At 42.2% G+C, this 18615-nt stretch overlaps 1 protein-coding gene across 1 annotated transcript in view; it reads right to left on the bottom strand.

Annotated features, from left to right (window-relative positions):
• ATG2B (autophagy related 2B) overlaps nt 1-18615 on the bottom strand; it is a 50315-nt gene that overhangs the window by 13975 nt on the left and 17725 nt on the right. The window contains exons 15-34 of the mRNA XM_072116064.1: nt 17352-17540; nt 16585-16858; nt 16380-16491; nt 16031-16226; nt 15599-15741; nt 13598-13755; nt 12297-12469; nt 11966-12116; nt 11636-11835; nt 10640-10720; nt 9194-9300; nt 8339-8431; nt 7819-7889; nt 7248-7315; nt 6061-6231; nt 5284-5425; nt 4771-4973; nt 4323-4552; nt 1924-2032; nt 1092-1286 (exon numbers count right to left, since the gene is read on the bottom strand). Coding sequence (XP_071972165.1) covers nt 1092-1286; nt 1924-2032; nt 4323-4552; nt 4771-4973; nt 5284-5425; nt 6061-6231; nt 7248-7315; nt 7819-7889; nt 8339-8431; nt 9194-9300; nt 10640-10720; nt 11636-11835; nt 11966-12116; nt 12297-12469; nt 13598-13755; nt 15599-15741; nt 16031-16226; nt 16380-16491; nt 16585-16858; nt 17352-17540 — 3066 coding nt within the window. The remainder of the gene's footprint in view (nt 1-1091; nt 1287-1923; nt 2033-4322; nt 4553-4770; nt 4974-5283; nt 5426-6060; nt 6232-7247; nt 7316-7818; nt 7890-8338; nt 8432-9193; nt 9301-10639; nt 10721-11635; nt 11836-11965; nt 12117-12296; nt 12470-13597; nt 13756-15598; nt 15742-16030; nt 16227-16379; nt 16492-16584; nt 16859-17351; nt 17541-18615) is intronic.

Genomic DNA, 18615 nt, shown 5'->3' with positions numbered 1-18615 from the left:
CTGCCTGGTGTGTATAAAATGCTGCGGATTTTCTGTTTCATGCATAACATCATGTCTGACGAAGAGAACCAGTATTGTATTTTAGAAAGCTCAGCATCAAATATACTGTTAGCCTCAAAAAGGTATCGCCTGATTTCTTCACTCTTGTAAACTGGAAGCAGACAGCTCCGTCCAGCAAGTAGTGGCGGTACATGAGTACTGCAGGGTTAGCTCTTGTTCACTGCAATAGGAAGTGAACCTGATTGGCTGTTACACAGTAGTCTACTTTTGTCTTTGTCCACTCAGTGGCGCTGTTGATAACTAGCACTGATCAGTAGGGGTGCTGGGTGTCACAGCATATCCTATGTACACACCATTAATATGATCCGAAAAAAAAAAAAAAAAATTTACAGCATTCGATATATCTGCAGGATAGATGTGGTCAGTCTATAGATTATTGCATGTTCTATAGGTTTAGATTCTGGCCATATGAAGCAAATTGATCTACAAACCATATGTGGAGAAAAAGAAGAATGGTGCCACCTAGTGACCAAGAGAGATACTTGATGGAAGAAGGTTTTTGCATTCGAAATTCATTTAAATTCTTCATCAATTCCCTACATTTCTTGTGTAGCCAAAGTTCCAGTTGTCACCTACACAATCCATCATTCTGATTGGATTGGAAACTCCCTTTAACTTCCAGTCTCTTATCAACACAGGGCTGCGCCCAGATCTGACCATCTGTTCCCTCAACTCTGATTGCTGTGTAAAGCCGCATTCACACGTTGCTTTAACTGCTATCGACGCAATTCAAGCACATCTGGGAGAAGCTACTGCTGAACACAGAAGCAATTACAGCTAAACACATGGGTGTGGGAACTGGCATATGTGTTTTGCTAGTTATCAATACAAAACAAGCCTTTAGGTCTAAATGCATCTGTGTCCGCGAGTAGCTCCTCCCTGATGCTCTTGTATTTCGTTTCAAAACACAATTCAAGTGCAACATGTGAACACGGCCTAAATACTGCTTATCGATCACAAAGTTCTGGCATATTCTAGACATGTGCCATCACTTAAATAGTAATAACCCTGTGCCAGGGCCATGGGCTTACCATATTTGAATGGGCTTTCCTTGGCATCTCCTTACTGCTGTATAGGTGGAGGAATTTGTTCATTTGAGAGGAGGCCAGACGATCTCTAATCTCCAGGTCCTGGACAATAAACACTTGGCGTGATACCGGCTGCTCTGGAAGTGTAGGCTCTGCCATCTCATCAGTCTGTGGGTACACTTCATGCTGGAACTTCACCTGTTCATACAGAGGAGATCATTGCAGAGTTGAAAAATCCTTTAAAGGATGGTGCCATGTCCATAGCTACCTGGGTGGTAGCATCAAGTGCTAGCTTTAGCTCAGAGCAGTGGTGGACAACCTATGGTACAGTTGCTAGAGGCTGCACTCGAGTCATCAACAGTTTGCCAGACAGGGTAAGTGACTTGAGGCATCGAATCACTCAACAAAGCCCCCGTCCTCCTACTGCTGCGGATAGGCTTTGGCCTCTCGATGCATCTTCCACGGTGCATACGCTGCTGGGCATGGTGTGGAATTGCAGTAAAATGTTGGTATGCAGGCGTGGGGCCAATACGCCCCAAGTCGACCCACTCTGACACACCTCCTAAACACCCACATGGCATGGAAGTGGCACAGTTGCCAAAAAACTTCTTGCTTTGCGCAAGAAATTGAGCTTATTTCAGTGCTTCTACACCAGTTTTCTGGCACAAAAGCACTGATAAAGCTCCCCTATAATCTCTGGAAGCTTCCCATAACCGACATTCAGCTAAATGAGAAATCTTCCTCTGCAAGGTTTAGGGAGGAGGGGTGGGAGTGTCTAGTGGGCACTATATAAGCTCATATGCTGTCATTGTGTGCATATATACACATTCCTGACCTTGGTTAACTGGATCTCCATCAACAAATCTTGATTTCTTCCTCGACCCCCACGGACAACACTGCTGGATCTCCTTGTAGGTGTACTTGATGGTGAGCTGTGTGGGCTCCTGTGTGTACAATAATCAATAACAGACTAGGATATTGGCTGCAGTAAGATATTACTTGGATTTCAGGTTTTATAGAAAGAGTCCAGCAGTTAAATGTTCTTAGGCTGGATTCACATCACATTTTTTTGTATACGCTAAGAGTACACGTTACGTTTAGCATATATATTTTCAAATAGTGGCATATTTGTTGCCTGTCTCTGGCTACTAAACATTCTGTCCACCAAAAAAAGCAGGATGGAAAGACGAAGGAAGCTACCTCGTTCCATCTTGCAGCCTCCGCCTGAGCGGAGGCAATGGGCAGCGATGGGGAGCAGATGCAGTGTATATGTCGCTCGGCTGGAGGGTGGACCCTGTCCTAATATGGAGAGTGACATCACCAGGGGAAAGCCCGGTTTACCGGCAGCCAATCGCAGGTTACTGCCAATGTACAACCCTCCCCCCACATTCAGAGAGAGGAGGGAGAGGGCGATGGATCAGACAGAATTTATTGACTGGTTGGGGTCAGAGAGCATTTTGTTGAAGGGGGTCTTTCAATTGCAGACATTTATATGCCAAAATGTCCAACAGTTGCAGGTCTCACCGGTGGGACACACATTTATCTCCAAAAAAGGGACCCTCCATCTCCCATCTGTTGTAAAAGCAGAGGTGCCTGTGCATGTCTCTCTGTTATAGAAGTGAAATAGCAACAGAGCAGAAATGATCAGCTGTTTCCCATAACCATGTATGGCCACCTACCATTTACAGCAGTCTTAGAGAAGCCCTTGTCCAAAAGATAAGACATCCACTGGACATATGGCAATGGGGATGGGAAAACCTCTTTACTACAACTTTCTCTTGTGTTACATTTTGTTGTTCTTCTTATTAGGTGTCAGAATACATCCTTTAGGTATTTGCTTTGTTCATTTATATTCTTATATCTGGAACTGCTAAGTTATGCTGTCAACTAGTGAGATGATCTCCAAGACTTGAGGAGGGAGCAGCAGACCTACTACTGTATATGGATTGTTTGGGCAGGCTTAAAAAATATTGCCTCTGCTTTTCTTGTGGGTCACTGGTAGTTTCTGCCATCCACGGACCTGACCCAAGGATGCAAGATCTTCCATATAGCCATTATTTAACAGCACCATCTACAAACAGCGCTGCAGAATAAGGCCAATTTAATACCCCTTGAAAAATCATGCAAGGGTTAACACTAGAGATGAGCGAGTATACTCGTCCGAGCTTGATGCTCGTTCGAGTATTAAGGTACTCGAAACGGCTCGTTGCTCGGACGAGTATTTCCCCTGCTCGAGATCGAGCATTTAATTAAACAAACACAGTGAAGAACAGTGAAGAATAGAATAAAAACAGTGAACACAGTGAACACAGGATCATTTAAGTGAAGAACACAGTGAAGAATAGATTACAGATGTTCGGCACATCTGCTTACTTGTCGGAAGATACACGCGGAACGGCACCGGGGAGACATCGCGCGCACCGGGGAGACATCGCGCGCACCGGGGAGACATCGCGCGCACCGGGGAGACATCGCGCGCACCGGGGAGACATCGCGCGCACCGGGGAGACATCGCGCGCACCGGGGAGACATCGCGCGCACCGGGGAGACATCGCGCGCACCGGGGAGACATCGCGCGCACCGGGGAGACATCGCGCGCACCGGGGAGACATCGCGCGCACCGGGGAGACATCGCGCGCACCAGGGAGACATTGCGGGCAGCAGGCAGACATCGGGCAGCAGGGAGACATCGGGCAGCAGGGAGACATCGGGCAGCAGGGAGACATCGGGGAGACTTCAGTGGAAGAAGAGGAGCGGATCCCGGGACAGCGTATCTCCTCTCCCGACAAGTAAGCAGATGTGCCGAACATCTGTAATCTATTCTTCACTGTGTTTTTCACTTAAATGATCCTGTGTTCACTGTTTTTATTCTATTCTTCACTGTATTTCACATCTGATAACTTGTCGGGAGATAATATACGCGCGGAACAGTGAAGAATAGATTGCAGATGTTTGCATACATCTGATCACTTAACAGAAGACATTCTTTTTCAATTAAATAACACATTTTATTCCCGAACCATGGTCCCTTTGAAAAATGCTCGGGTCTCCCATTGACTTCAATGGGGTTCGTTATTCGAGACGAGCACTCGAGCATCTGGAAAAGTTCGTCTCGAATAACGAGCACCCGAGCATTTTAGTGCTCGCTCATCTCTAGTTAACACCATGAGTATCTACAATTGATGTATAGTTTTCTAGCACTAAGACAACATATTGTTTAGTTGCAATACTTACATGTAATGTTTGGCAGGGGAGCTACAAGAAGCAGTGTTTCCAAAGTCCTTCCCCCCATACAGATGCCATACAAGGGAGACCTCTTTTACCACATATCGGACAACAGGAACAGGGAAATGAAGGGGGGCTTTACTGGTGTCAGACTTTTTTTCTGGATATCCAAAATAGTTATCCTTAATCACAATCTCATCATCCACCAGCTTCTTCACCGATGGCTCCTCGTCTTTATCCTAAAAATTAACCAAAGGAAACAATTTGAGTTCCTATTAAATGAGGTGCTCAGGATTTTAGGTCCTCCTCTCAGAAGCCACTAGCTATGGCTGCCATTCTGGAGATGCTGTACCCAGTTATCCTCTTCATGCTAATATATGTTTCTTAATAATTTTCTGGATAAAGGCCGTTGCCCCAAATTATAATTACAGAGAGTGGAGGGGGTGAGTAAACCTACTGGCACAGAGGTCTTGGGAGCATACAGAATGCAGAAGTCATCACTTTCCAGCGGAGCATCGAGAATTGTGTCACTTATGAGATGGGGAGCCGCCGTCATGAATGTGGGGCTGAATTCTTCAGACAAAGTTCCACTTTCATCAGGAAACAAGAAAAGATCCGAGCACGGGGCCTTCTGCAGTTCCAGTTTACCTTCAGATAAACCTTAAGACATTAAAAATATACATCCATTACCTTCATAAAGTGGAAGCGGCAAAAATGTGGTCAAAGTCTAAATAAGGCAAAGCAACCCTGCAAACAGTCATTGAGAACATCTCTACTACGGCTTTGTGTATACAGCTCATGTGCAGTCCCATGTGTCTCCTTGGTTACCGGTGACAACGAGAGTGCGCTTGTGTCACATAACAACAGGCTACAATCTAAACACTTTAAAATGCCAAATATCAGAAAAGCTTCTCTAACAAATGAATGAAAACATTAATCTTCTTCACCTTAGTATTATGTTATACATTACCATTTTGTTGTAATTTTGCTGTTGTGCCGTCTTGGTAAATGTCCGTGTCCTCCATGGCGTCACTCATTAGATCTCGCAGTATTTGCTGTTCCTCCTCCGCCAGCATTGCGCACCGGGAGCCGGATCCTGTGGAGGTGTCCGCCTGCGACATAACAATTATATGTTCTAGGAAGCTCAAAGCTTCATTCACACTAATGTGTGCCCACTGGCTCCGGGGAGAGGAGGAGGGGGGGGGGGGGAATGCTGCTCACCACAGCCACTCTCAACAGAGAAACATTGATGGCACGTGTCCTATGTTTCTCCCGGCTACAGCACCGTACGGGCGTGTGAATGTAGCCATCTATATCTATCGATTATATATATATATATTTTTTTTTATCTATTTATTTATCTGGTACAGTTCACACAGACAGAAGGTGGAAAATAGAAATAAAAAGGAAAGTTTATCTGGTTGTTAAAATGATTTTCCCCATCTAAAAATTCTGGGATCCAGGAGTTAAATGGGGCCATCCAGAGGCTAAAAAACATGGTCAGGTGTGCCACTGTTTTTGGAAGAAAGCAGCCATGTTTTTCCACCTCTGGACAAGCCCTTTAAGAAAACTTCCGCAGAATTCACTAGAGATTGATGATGACTTCTGTCCTCTAGGTAAAAGTCCTGTCTTAGGACTCGAGATAGGAATAGAACATTCCTTAATAAGTTCCTGAAATTAAGAATGTTCAGGTCTCTGAGGAACAGGACAGATGCCCCTGAAGAGGTAGAAATCTTTTATCACAAACCTTTTTGGCTTTCTTTTGATCTCCAGGAGAGGCATGGCTTCTGGTGGGTGGGTGCAGATCTCCATAGCTGGCAATGTACTGGATAAGGTTCATTAGTGCGGCACAGGAGTCGGAGCACGTCCTGATATGAATCACATCACTGGAACAGTACATCTCAAAGCGTGGTTTGTTCTGCCAGATCAGAGGACAATGCATCAGCTTTCAACAATAAATCTCATTAATGTGGATGAAAATGATCAGTCTAAGGGGCAATTACCTAAAGGGAAACCATCAGGATTGTGACCAGTACGAGAGTCATCAGTATGAAGAACTTTAAAAAAGGTAATCTTATATTTGTTTACAACGGCTTCCTTCCATTTAAAGTCAACTTTTAAAATTATGCTAATGAGGTTGTCTTCACAGGGTGTTTCACCGTCTCTCCCTGACCCCTAGCACAACCCCTCCCTCTCTATGTTGCACAGTAGAAATGTCCCCAGAGCTCTTCAGGCTAATTAGAATAATTTTAAAAGTTGATTTTAGAGGGAAGGAGGACAACAAATATACAAAGATACTCATAGATCCAGACACGGTGACTGTGGTTAAATGTCCCTGGTTTATCACGCTTGATGCTCCCATGAATCCTAACTGGTTAGTGAATAAAGAAAGGTCATGCTGGGATACCTCCTTCTGGCTTCATTCATGTCTTATTGGTCAAGCACTTCATCTGAAGTCTGGGTGGGGGCTGCTGAAGGCATCCTATAATAATATGCTAGTTCTTAAGCTAGGAAGGGTCAGGCTAGTGTGAATCCTCTCCATGGCCTTCAGGTCATTTGTATACAGCATATATAGCTATTTTTCTGTGTAATGCTGAATATCATAGAATAAATATCTTCTGAACCATGGCACTTTGTCATACGAGGAGAATAAAGAGGATTGTTTCTCTATGTGTCAGAACCACAGCTATCCACCTCTAAAGTTACAAATGGGAGTGCGGATTTAAAGCACAGCTCCCACTCCTGAATATAGTGATCCTGATATCTCCAGTTCTGTGCCACCTACACAAACATTCTTTGTGTAATATTCAAGGGGGGATTCTCCCATTAAAAATTACAACAGAACTGTGTTTTGATTCAGCTGTATGAAATGACCCAGCCAATTGCCGAAAGGTAGCATGCAGCACATCTGGGATAAGTGATAAAGGAAATTACCTCTTCTCCAAATTTCACCGCTAGTATAGTCAGTTCTAAAAGTCCCATGTCTAATACGCGTACATAATCTGGAACACAGAGAGCATACATTAATAACATGCCTACAGAAGACTGGATCTCTAAGGTTCAAGAACAATATTTTACATGTATAGGTGTTGATATGCATTGGAGCAGCTGAAGGGATGAAACCCTGGTTCTGCTACAAATTAAATGGGGTTTAACTTAATGAGCCAGGTTTTTTAAATTGAAGTTCTGACATAATAGTAAAGCCCTTTTCTGCACATCATTGGGAGGAAGCTCTTACATTATGTATAGTTGTAGTTCTCTTTGAATGTTTTGGTTATACTGACTAGTTCATGAGGATTTGAAGACTACAAGTAGTGCAGTAACAATGTAATGCATTGTGTGGATTAAGTAATAAAGGTACTACTTAGGTTCTACATCTGCCTGACTGTTACTAAAAGAAGCAGAACCTTCTGGACTGGTATGTATAGGTGTCTAATGGTGGGACTTCTTTATAAACCTTACTTGAGAAATCCTTTTCCATAATACAAATTGAAATTGCTCTCACCTCGATTTAAGTTGACAGATACAGCATTACATTTGTCAGACAGGTGAAGGGCGGCCTCATCCAGTATGATCCTAAAAATGAGAAGAGAGGTTTATCACATTAAAGAATGCAGCAGCACCACCTGTTGTCCAAATGGTGGAACTGCTGGATGAGCAGAGATTAAACTTTTGGGGGCACATTTACCAAGGTCCTTGCGCCAGTTTTCTGCTGGACTTTGCATGTTCTTTTATGTGCAAACTCTGCGCCACACGTCGCACGCGACCCTTTTGTGTTTATTCTTTATGCAAACCAAATTTCGTCACTCAAAGGGGTGTTCTGGTGCACAGTTGGACACATTTAACATGCAAAGTCCAACAGAATTGTGTCGCAAGGCCCAAGTTTAAAATGCACCAAAAAAAAAAAAAAAAAAAAACTAAATAAAAAACAATACCAACTATTATGTACAATAAAAGGAAGCATCTGTGCCTTGTTATTAAAAGTGCTGGTTCAGTGAGTGGGGACACGAAAAAGGGCTTATTACCGCAGGCTGGAGGAGGATTTATCCAGGGAAACGCTGCACGAAATACTGAAGGTCTCCACCGTCAGAAGTGCTCTAACAGGTAAGTAGAGAGGCCTGAAAAGATAAAGAAAATCGTTGCCATTGCAGAACAACAGTGTGGAGGAAGGAAATCATCATTCAGGGACATCGATGGAGTACAAGTCCATACCTCCTAACCATCCCAGATTCAGGGGGAAACTGAAAGTGCAAACTGAATCCTTTTATTGTTTTAGGTGTTTTCGATTCAATTCAATAAGAAAATGTTGTGTGTGTTTAAAACTAAAACCCCTAAATCAAACTCTCTGTGGTACAAAAGTAACGTTAAGTACAGGAGATAAATTCCGTATTAAATAATGTAAATGTTTATATTGTATTATGCTTCATATGTTTATTTAAGGAATGCACTTTTGTTAAGATGCTCATAATTTTTTTCTCTTTGTCTGTATAATGTTGATATTAATAAATTTTGTACATTTATATATAAAAAAAAAAAAAAAAGGCTAAAAGGTCAAAAGCTTTATTGTAATTCACAAACAATATAAAAAATTGTCATACGTGCATGTTTTTTTTTTTTGTTTTTTTTTTAAAGTGTACAAATACACATATATACAACCAGGTGGGTAAGAACTGAGCCCTAATAACCATGCCTTGATTCTATCCTGAAAGAAACGTATACTATCAGATCCAAATGCTCAAGAGTGGAAGACCTGAGAGGGGGACCGGGGTTAGGTAGTTAATGAGTGTACCGACCCAGAGTCTCCAATTGGGGGGAGGGACTTTAAATCTGATAGCCCAGGCTGCACGACTCTACTTAGTGAGGACTAAAGATTAAATTACCTGTAATCCAAAGCACAACTCCAGAGGTGAACGTGAAAGGTAGTGATGGAGGTTGGAGGGTTGTATCCTAAAACTGGTTCGTCCGAAATATTCAGGAACTGTAATATCTATGGAATATAGGAAAAAGCACAGATGATTGGATGTGTGGTTTCTTGGGGTGATATTCAGCTCTTTTACAACCATGTACTCCATAGACATGTCATGGTTTTAAGTTCCTACAATGTAACAAGAGCAGACCTAGTCCCTGAGAACACCACTGCTTTTCCATCCCACACACTGCTCAATAACCGATTAACTGCACAGAAGCCGAGCCACAGTATCTGGACCTGGCGGGATTCCTAGGTGCGCCCTGGCCTGGCAAAGCTACCCAGATAAGCTGTGCCAGTCACTGATACCACCACAGGTGGTTTCCTACTGTGGCTTCTGGAAATTTTAATTAGTCAGAAAAAAAAAATGAATGAAAGTCTCCCAGAAATCATATGACCTCTTCTAGGACATATTGGGAAAAAAAAAAAAAAAATATATATATATAAAAAATATATACAGTATGTACTGGCTATATACTGGTCACAGCCTCCGCAGTATATAGCCAGTGCCTGCCCCCCCCCCCAGTATATAGCCAGCATCCCCTGCTCCAGTATACAGCCTGCCAACCCCTGCCTCCCGTATATAGCCACTTGATGACATCATAGTGTGTGCCAATGGCGGCTGACGTCATGGTGCATGAGAAGGCACCACGCAGGGGACGCAAAGCATCCGAGGAATGGAGAGGACCTCCTCGGGGGTGTCAAAAAGGCGAGTCTTTTTTGTTTTTTTTAATAGACAAGAGTATAAGCCGAGTTAGGGTTTATCAGCACATTTTTGTGGTAAAAACCTAGGCTTATACTCAAGTATATACAGTATGTATATAAACTCAAAAAAGTAATTTAAAAAACGTAATTGGGAGTTAATCTTAATGAACTTAAAAAAGCGGGGACCTGTAAGAATTGCCGGCAGCAGCGCATATATTGCGCAAATGTGGCGGCTGCAATGCCGTGCTTATATATATCGCAGAGAGCCGGCGGCGATTGTGCAACATATGCGCTGCTGCAGGCTATTCTTATAGGTCCCCGCTGACAGGGGCGTGGAGGGGGTGTGTTGGCCGGCCCCCTCATGAATACGGCCAACTGCCAGTGGACAGGATACGAGGATCCGACCTGTTATTTGGTAAGAGGTCAGATCCATTAGAATTAACTTGCCAACCTAATTTTTTATTTTTTTTTTAAATGTCATTGCTAGAATAGGGCTGGGGGAGGATTATGGGGGACATATTTGTTGGGGTCTTTTTGGGGGGGGGGGGGGGGGGTTGACAGGTCCTCTTTAAATATCTGGAACATAAGTTTTTCTTGCTGCAAAAATGTGTGTACCCCAAATGTTCCTTAACAACAAGACTAAATAAAGGCAGACCTGCTCATGCCAGGCGTGTTCAGACTGAAGAACCCGGTGTTTAAGAGTGGCGCCTCGCAGTCCTACGGCAACAAGGAATTCCTGGAAGATGAAAAGAATTCACAAAGACAAAATACACACTTGTCGGCTTTACAGCGGCTGTCCGCCCACTAAGATTTTAATCTAATTTTTGAGAAATGTGTACAGCATATCAATACAGTTAAAACCCCTGCATATAAATATGATGGTGTCTGCAGTCACCACTAGAGGGAGCTAAATGGAAGACAGTTATGGCTTTTTGGGATACTACACTGGCCTGCTTTTGCCACTTCCCATGCCTGCATAAGCTGGAATAATACAGAAGATGGAAAAGTACATAAGGGTGTGCTTTTATCCATTATCCTGCATGCCACCATGTCTAAACATATGTGTCATGGCTTGACATATACATTTTGGGTAACTAATATAATGTATTTAGATTGCATACTGTGCATAAAGGTTTATCAAGTTACTGGCTCATAATTGTTATAATGTGCCAAATCTGGACTGGTATAGGTCCCTAGCATTATTGCAATGCATAAGACTGTTACCTTGACATGTACTGCCATCTAGTTGCTGGTGGTATGTGTGGCAATTTTTTCTTTCTGTATTTGTAGCAGGAATCTTGTCAATTGTGGCTAAGTTGTGATAATAATACATTTCCAAATATTTTTTATTCTACTTCGGATATTGTTCTCTTTTTATAGCTGTTCATTGTAGCCTAGGGCTAAAGTACAGTAAATTACCAACATGCAGAGGTCGGTCTGTAACTAGGGGTCGCCTGTAAGTCGGGGACCGCCTGTTCTTTCCCAAATAGCCATGACTGGTACTTTGTTACACGGTTTGTAATAGAAAATGGATCAGAAGAACAATCCATTCAAATACAGAAGTATGACACCTATAGAGATGGTGTTTGCTACATAATTTTACTGTAATTCTGTCCAAACCTTAAAGTTGAGAAAAGCTAAATGAAGGCACCTTCGTATTGCTATCAGATTTATCAGACTGGATCTTCACAGCCACGGTCAGCATGGACATCGTATCCATTCCCACACCGTTACTAGAAGCGCGGTGACTGCCATCTTCTCCAGAGGAATAAATGGTTGGCTCTAACCAGTGCGGAGGAGGCAGGCTCGGTAGTCTCAGGTCCGATGGAACAACAACCCCATCTATTACACCTGTTTAAGTGAACGGTATATAATTTACTGAGGTAAATAACCAGGGCCAAATAGTAACATACAAAATATCACTTTGGCATTTTGCGAGGGAGAGAAAGTGGTGAAGGGCTACCGGGGGATCAGAGTTTACCTTGATGGTATAGGCTCAGGCTGCTGGCATGGAGACATAAATAGTGCTTGTCATCAAATCCTTCATATTTAGTCACCGTGAAGAGAGATCCACTGTTGAATTCCAACCAAAATTCTCCATGTTTTCCTTCCATCAACTTTCCATTTGACTGCTGCAGACAAATAAGAATATGGCTCAGGCTAGAGATGGCACTATGGAGGTGACCATTAAGAGGGGCACAGATTAATGCGGCAGCCTATTAACCTGCCCCATCAACATGTAATAAAAGAAAGATTTTGGAAAGTTTTTTCTAAAAGTAGAAGCCCAAGAACCGCCAGTATTTGCACATTACCTTGACATCTGTAAACAGGGAGACCAGGCCATGGTTGACATTCACCAGGACGGACAGGAAGCTCTGAGACTGCTTGTTCGGACACTCAAGTTTTTTCTTTCTCCGGTAATGATAGTTGGAGTCCAGGATGTAATCATATTGTAAGGTTTCTTCTTCTGAACCGCTGTCATCATCTATGAAGAATCATACATTTAAGTGGTTGTGTCAATTATTATATGTATCATATAAGGCAGTCCCCGGTTTACGTACAAGATAGGTTCTGGAGGTTTGTTCTTAAGTTGAATTCGTATGCAAGTCAGAACCATATACTTTATAATTGTAACCCCAGAGAAATTTCTCTGGGGTTCTCTGTGACAGTTGGATTTTAAAAAAGTGTTGGGTTTTCATAAGAACCAGGATTAATAATAAATCTTAATTGCAGGCACCTTTGATAACTAACTGTTTATTGTAGCCAGGGACTAAAGTACAGTAAATTATCAACATCCAGAGGTCCGTTTGTAACTTGGGGTCGTCTGTGTGTTGGGTGTTCTTAAGTAGGAGACCCCCTGTATATGTAGTACTGTACTGACTTAGCAGATGTATCCCCTGCAATCAGCAGAACATGGAATCACAGTCCATAGCACAGGGACCTCTTGATTTCGTTCTGAGCTGGAAGTCCCATAGAAGTCACTATGTGACTTTGCGATCAGCCAACCCCTGGAAGCCCAGTGCTGATCAGGTAAACTTGTTATCCCCAAATTTGCTAATTGAACAGGGTACAGCCAAGATCCCCAATCATAATATAGGTTTCACCGATAACAATAAAAACAAAAAAAACACGGAATTAAAGAGTCACTGCCAATCCCAACCCCATTAACTAAAAAGTATTAAAAACACCATATAAAAAGGGTAGCACAAAAAGTAGCAAAACCACATATCACAAGATACCTAAAGTCACAGGTTAAAAAAAAAATAAAAAAAATTCACAATAAAAGTATAATGGGGCCATCATATGTGACCTCACTTTTCCAAAGTAACATGTTTTAAAAGCAAAAAGGAACAGATCTTTGGACTGGCTTACCATATGTGCAGGAGGTAATGGGAAGCAGGGCTTGCTCAAAACCAGCTGGTGGCTTCCAGATTTCAATTTAAAGGACTAAGTGACTATATTTTACAGCTCAGTTATTAACACATTATAAGAAACACAAGGGGAAAATATCTGATGAAATTATAGAGACCAATTACCCCATACACTGTAATAGTACAAGTTTCCCTTGCGCCCACCTTTCCATTTTCCCACCCCCATGTCTGGAATTTCTTACCATAATGAAGTGTAGACTTAAAGGCTCCACTGGAGTCCTTGCTGAAGGTATTTATGAGCTGGCTCGCCACCGAGAGGCCAATGCCGTAAGACAAATTCTCAAAGGTCTCTACCGGTGAGGGGGCCGTGGGTTCCCAGAGCAGCAAATCATTGCTTATTCTGGAACAAGACACATTTAACAAAAAAGAACAACAGAAAAATAAAAGTTAATCACATTAGAATTTATAACTTTTTTGGTCATATATTAACTTAAAGAATGATTGAGGATAGATTGGGGCTGGGGGTTTAGCTGCCATTAATCAATCTGATGTATTGTACAGAAGGGGCTCAGACCCCCCAAAAATGTTTCACTCTTTGCTTCACTGCCAATCAATCATTAATGTACACTCTGCACCCCAAGAAAAACAGAAATGTAGATATTTTTGCCAAGAAGAACTGAAATATATGATCTAAGTATCCAGCTCCTTTCCGCAGTATTGAGTAGAAGCAGCTTTAGAGCTAGTACAGCCATGAGGCTTCTTGGGACTGATGCAACAAGTTTTTCACCCCTGGATTTGGGGATCCTCTGCCTCTTCCTTGCAGATCCCTCTAGTTCCCTCAGGTTGGAAGCTGAACATTGCTGGAAGCCATTTTAAGGTCTCTCTAGAGATGCTCAATTAGGTTTAGGTCAGGGCTGTGGCTGGGTCAGTCAGGAATGGTCACAGAGTTGTTCTGAAGCCGCTGCTTTATTATTTTAGCTGTGTGCTTAGGTTTATTGTATTGTTGGCAGGTGAACCTTTGGCCCAGTCTGAGGTCCAAAGCACTCTGGAAGAGGTTTTCATCCAAGATATCTCAGCACTTGGCTGCATTCATTTTTCCTTTAATTTCAACCAGTCATCCTGTCCCCGCCCCATAGCACGATGCTGCCACCACCACGTTTCACTGTTGGGATTGTATTTGGCAGGTGATGAGCGGCGCCTTATTTTCTCCACACATACCACTTAGAATTAACACCAAAAAGTTCAATCTTCATCTCATCAGACCAGAGAATCTTATTTCTCATAGTCTGGGGGTCTTTCATGTGTTTTTTTGCAAACTGTATGCGGCTTCCTTGTCTTGCATTGAGGAGAGGCTTCCGTATGGAAAGCCCTGACTGGTAGAGGCTGCAGTGATAGGCGACTTTGCGGAACTTTCTTCCATCTCCCTATTGCATCACGGGAGCTCAACCATAGCGATTTGGGCTTCTTCTGTACTTCTCTCAAGGCTCTTCTCCCACAATTGCTTAGATTGGCTGGTTGAGGAAGAGTTGTGGTCGTCCCAAACTTCTTCCAATTAAGGATTACGGAGGCCATTGTGCTCTTTGGAACCTTGAGTGCTTCAGAAATTCTTTTGTAACCTTGGCCATATCTGTGTCTTGTCACAATTCTGTATATGAGCTTCTTGAGCAGTTTCTTAGATCTCATAATTCTCATGTGCTCTGACATTCACTGTAAGGTCTTATATAGACAGGTTTGTGCTTTTCCTAATCAAGTCAAATCAATTTAATTAAACACAGTTGGACTCAAATCAAAAAAGCTTTTCAAGGAGAATCATAAGGAAATGGACTTCATATGAGTTAAATACGTCTCACAGCAAAAAGTCTGAATAGTTATGACCATGTGATATTTCAGTTTTTCTTGTTTAATTAGCACTAAAATCTACATTTCAGTTTTTTTTCTGTAAGTAGGGGGGCAGAGTGTACATTAATGAGCAAAAAAAAAAAGTACTTTTTTATTTTACCAATTAGCTGCAATGAAACAAAGTGAGAAATTTAAAAGGGGTCTGAAAACGTTCTGCACCCACCCACTGCTTAATAACTCTTAACTATTAATAATAAATCTATTATAAAACAACAAAAATGAGTTTTCCATGGTGACCAAAAGAGGGGATGTGTCAGACTAACTACTACTCTATAAATATATACTGTAGCCAAGTATTTTAGAAGATCATGATCAAAAGGTTCAAACCATTGGGGCCGTCGTACCTGTTGTAGAGCTTCTCATAGAAGACTTTATTTGGTAGCATCAAGTACACACTGGGCAGAGTTAGTTCTAATACATAATGGGAATTACTGATGGCCTTCTCTTGGAATTCAGTCATCTCGATGGCATCTCCAGGCATTACCATCTACAAAAAGACAGACCCTCCAATCAGATTTTGATTAAAGAGAATACGTCTGCACAAAAGAGAAGCTAATCCCTTATGCTCACACATTTACACAGGACTTTCTATATTCTATTGATAGATAAGAATCCCTATTCGCTAATCCCTAATCCCATTTCAGGCTATACATCTCAAGAACTGACTGCACATGAAAGCAAATGGAGATCTATAAGGGGTGCCAGGAATCCCAAAGGCTATATCCCTATATCGAGTCCCATCAATTCTGATTCAGCAGATTTCATGGATCCCTTACCTCTTCATTTTCAAACATGACCCTTCGAGAGGAGAATGGAGAAGGCTCTGGACGTCTGAAGTCACACACATCTTTGAGAGAATGAGAAGTTCCTTCATCATCCTCCTGAAATCTTCCATCAACGTCATCATCCTCCTCAGTAGAAACTCGCTCGAGGATTGAATGCACGGCAATGGGATTGATTTTCAACACGATCCTGAAGTCATAAACACAATATTTTCTCATGTTAACTTACCTTCTATAACATTCTTTGTCTTTCAATCCCTCACAATCTAAAAAATTTGGTAATTGACCATTTGAGCAGGTAAAGGATTTTTCTACCAATCAATACACAAAATAAAAAATGTACCTTGGCCAATCAAAGTTGTCTGATGTAGACATGTCTCCATCTACTTCATTGTTCTTCTTCACTACCCGAAGGAACTGGACCTGTTGGCCATTGGTGTCCTCTTGGAAGGCCCCTGGAATAGGACATGGAGTAAAAAGGATAGACTCTATCTTTAATACAGGCTGAGACTATGCTACACATGGGGTTATATACTGCATGTGCCTACCAGTTAACTCTTTAAATGTGAGCTCCAGTTTCAATTGTTCTGGAGAACATCCGCCAAGGACCTCAGTCTTAAACTCCACATCTGAGAAATTTAAATGTAAGACTTCTTTTTGAAGGGATTTTTTGAACCAAGGACCTCTCTCCTGGTCAGATCGGAGGTCTGGAATTGGAAAGCGTACGGCAAGATGGAGAGATGGTGCAGAGACCAGCACAGATGTCCTTGTGTTTGCTGGAGATCTAGAGTCATCCAAAAGCACCTCAGGAAAATCTTTGTGCTAGAAATGAGCAAATATTTCGAATTATTGTCACTGGGATAAAATGGAACACACTTACTGTAATCAGAATATCTACAAATAAATGGCAGATGTCTCCATCTTCAAGAGGAAGAATGTATCCATTTTAATGGGGTTAAGTTTTAGCTCACAACTTGTGCTTAGAGTATGCAACAAAAAAGTCAAAAGGTCCTCTGTTAATTCAGTTTGCGTATTTTTTACAATGGCGTTAACCCTTTACATTCACAGATATACTACTAAGAGACTCGTGTCGAGTCCCATGGGGGAGAGGGCCAGCTGCAGCAGACTGCTTCTCAGTCTCTTCATGCATTCTTCTTCTCCTCCACACTCCAACACCCTCTGCCCCTCTCCTTTTCCTGTTTTGTGCATTGAGCAGGCAGGGGAGAGGGATGAAGGAGAGGAAGAATGCACAAGGAGACCGAGACACAGGCACACAGGCTGCTGCCGATATGTATACATCTAAAAAAATACCTACCAGACTAATGTGTTTGTTGTAAGATGTGAACAGATGTGAGGTCATCATTTCCACGGTTCCTAGCTTCTGTACCTGCAGCAATGAATTTAATCTATCTACAATGGTGATATCCAGCTCACAGGAGGCAGAGGACAGCTGGACGTGCAGCTCCGACCTTTGTGGGAGAGAACTTAACCGCCCAGAACTGCCCTGGAGGGGAAACAAGTAAAATAATGGCATTATTACAGGGAAATAGGTTAACAATGCAGTCCAAAAAGGAACCATGACTTTGTTAAAAGTGGTAACACATAGACTGATATTTGCTCACAGCTACAAGAGCTCTTTTGCCTTGCTTAGAGAAAGGCATCAGAGTCAACTGGGTATGATCAGAATGGGCCTTTATTCTCTGGACTTAAAGGGATATTCCCACAAAGACAAGTGTCTTATATGTACTCAGGATAACAAAATAACACATTCTCTAATTCACTGTTATATCTGTGAAATGCTGTATTTTTGTTAATAAGTCACACCTGTCTATCAGTCCTGGTGTACACAATTTCAGTTGCCCCTAGACACGACCCTCCAACTTCTGACTTCGGGTCGGGTGGCTGCCATCTTGGATGAGATTGTGGAGCTGATATTTCTGTCTGTCTCTGCTTGTTAGTGTGTTAGTACAATGTCAGAAGCCAGATGAAAGTGCATATTCCCCTGTACTCCGATAATGTAACCACATTGCCACCCGACAAAACTAGATGGATCATAATGTGTCTGCTTAGAGAGGCCCCGCCCACATCCTAAGTAAGGGATTAAAATGATCTTTATTGTGTAAACATCACAAGGGGAATAAGATTTGAGAATTTTCCTCTGTTTGAAAACCCCTTTAAAGCCTATGCACACCTTTGCCATTTTTTTTCTACATATTTTGCCTAATCTATTTATAAAAGAAACTAAAATCATTTTACCAACAGGAATGTATTAAAAATATCCATCTGTGCCAGGCATTCCATCTCTTTGCTTATGCACAAGTCACAGCTACAAGCTCCAGCAAGTCTTTCCCCCTCCCATCTTACAGCAGACAGCTCTGAGATACAGGTCAATCACTCTCTCAGCTATTCCCTCACATCTTACAGCAGACAGCTCTGTGAGATACAGGTCAATAACTTTCTTTGCCATACTCCTCACATCTTACAGCAGACAGTTCATTGTGATACTGCTCACTCCCTAACTTGGTCGATTCCCCTCCCATCTCACAGCAGACAGCTTAGTGAGATACAGGTCAATAACT

Source organism: Engystomops pustulosus, chromosome 7, assembly GCF_040894005.1.
Source record: "Engystomops pustulosus chromosome 7, aEngPut4.maternal, whole genome shotgun sequence".
Lineage (NCBI taxonomy): Eukaryota > Metazoa > Chordata > Amphibia > Anura > Leptodactylidae > Engystomops > Engystomops pustulosus.
This window is presented reverse-complemented; position numbering and strand designations above follow the sequence as displayed.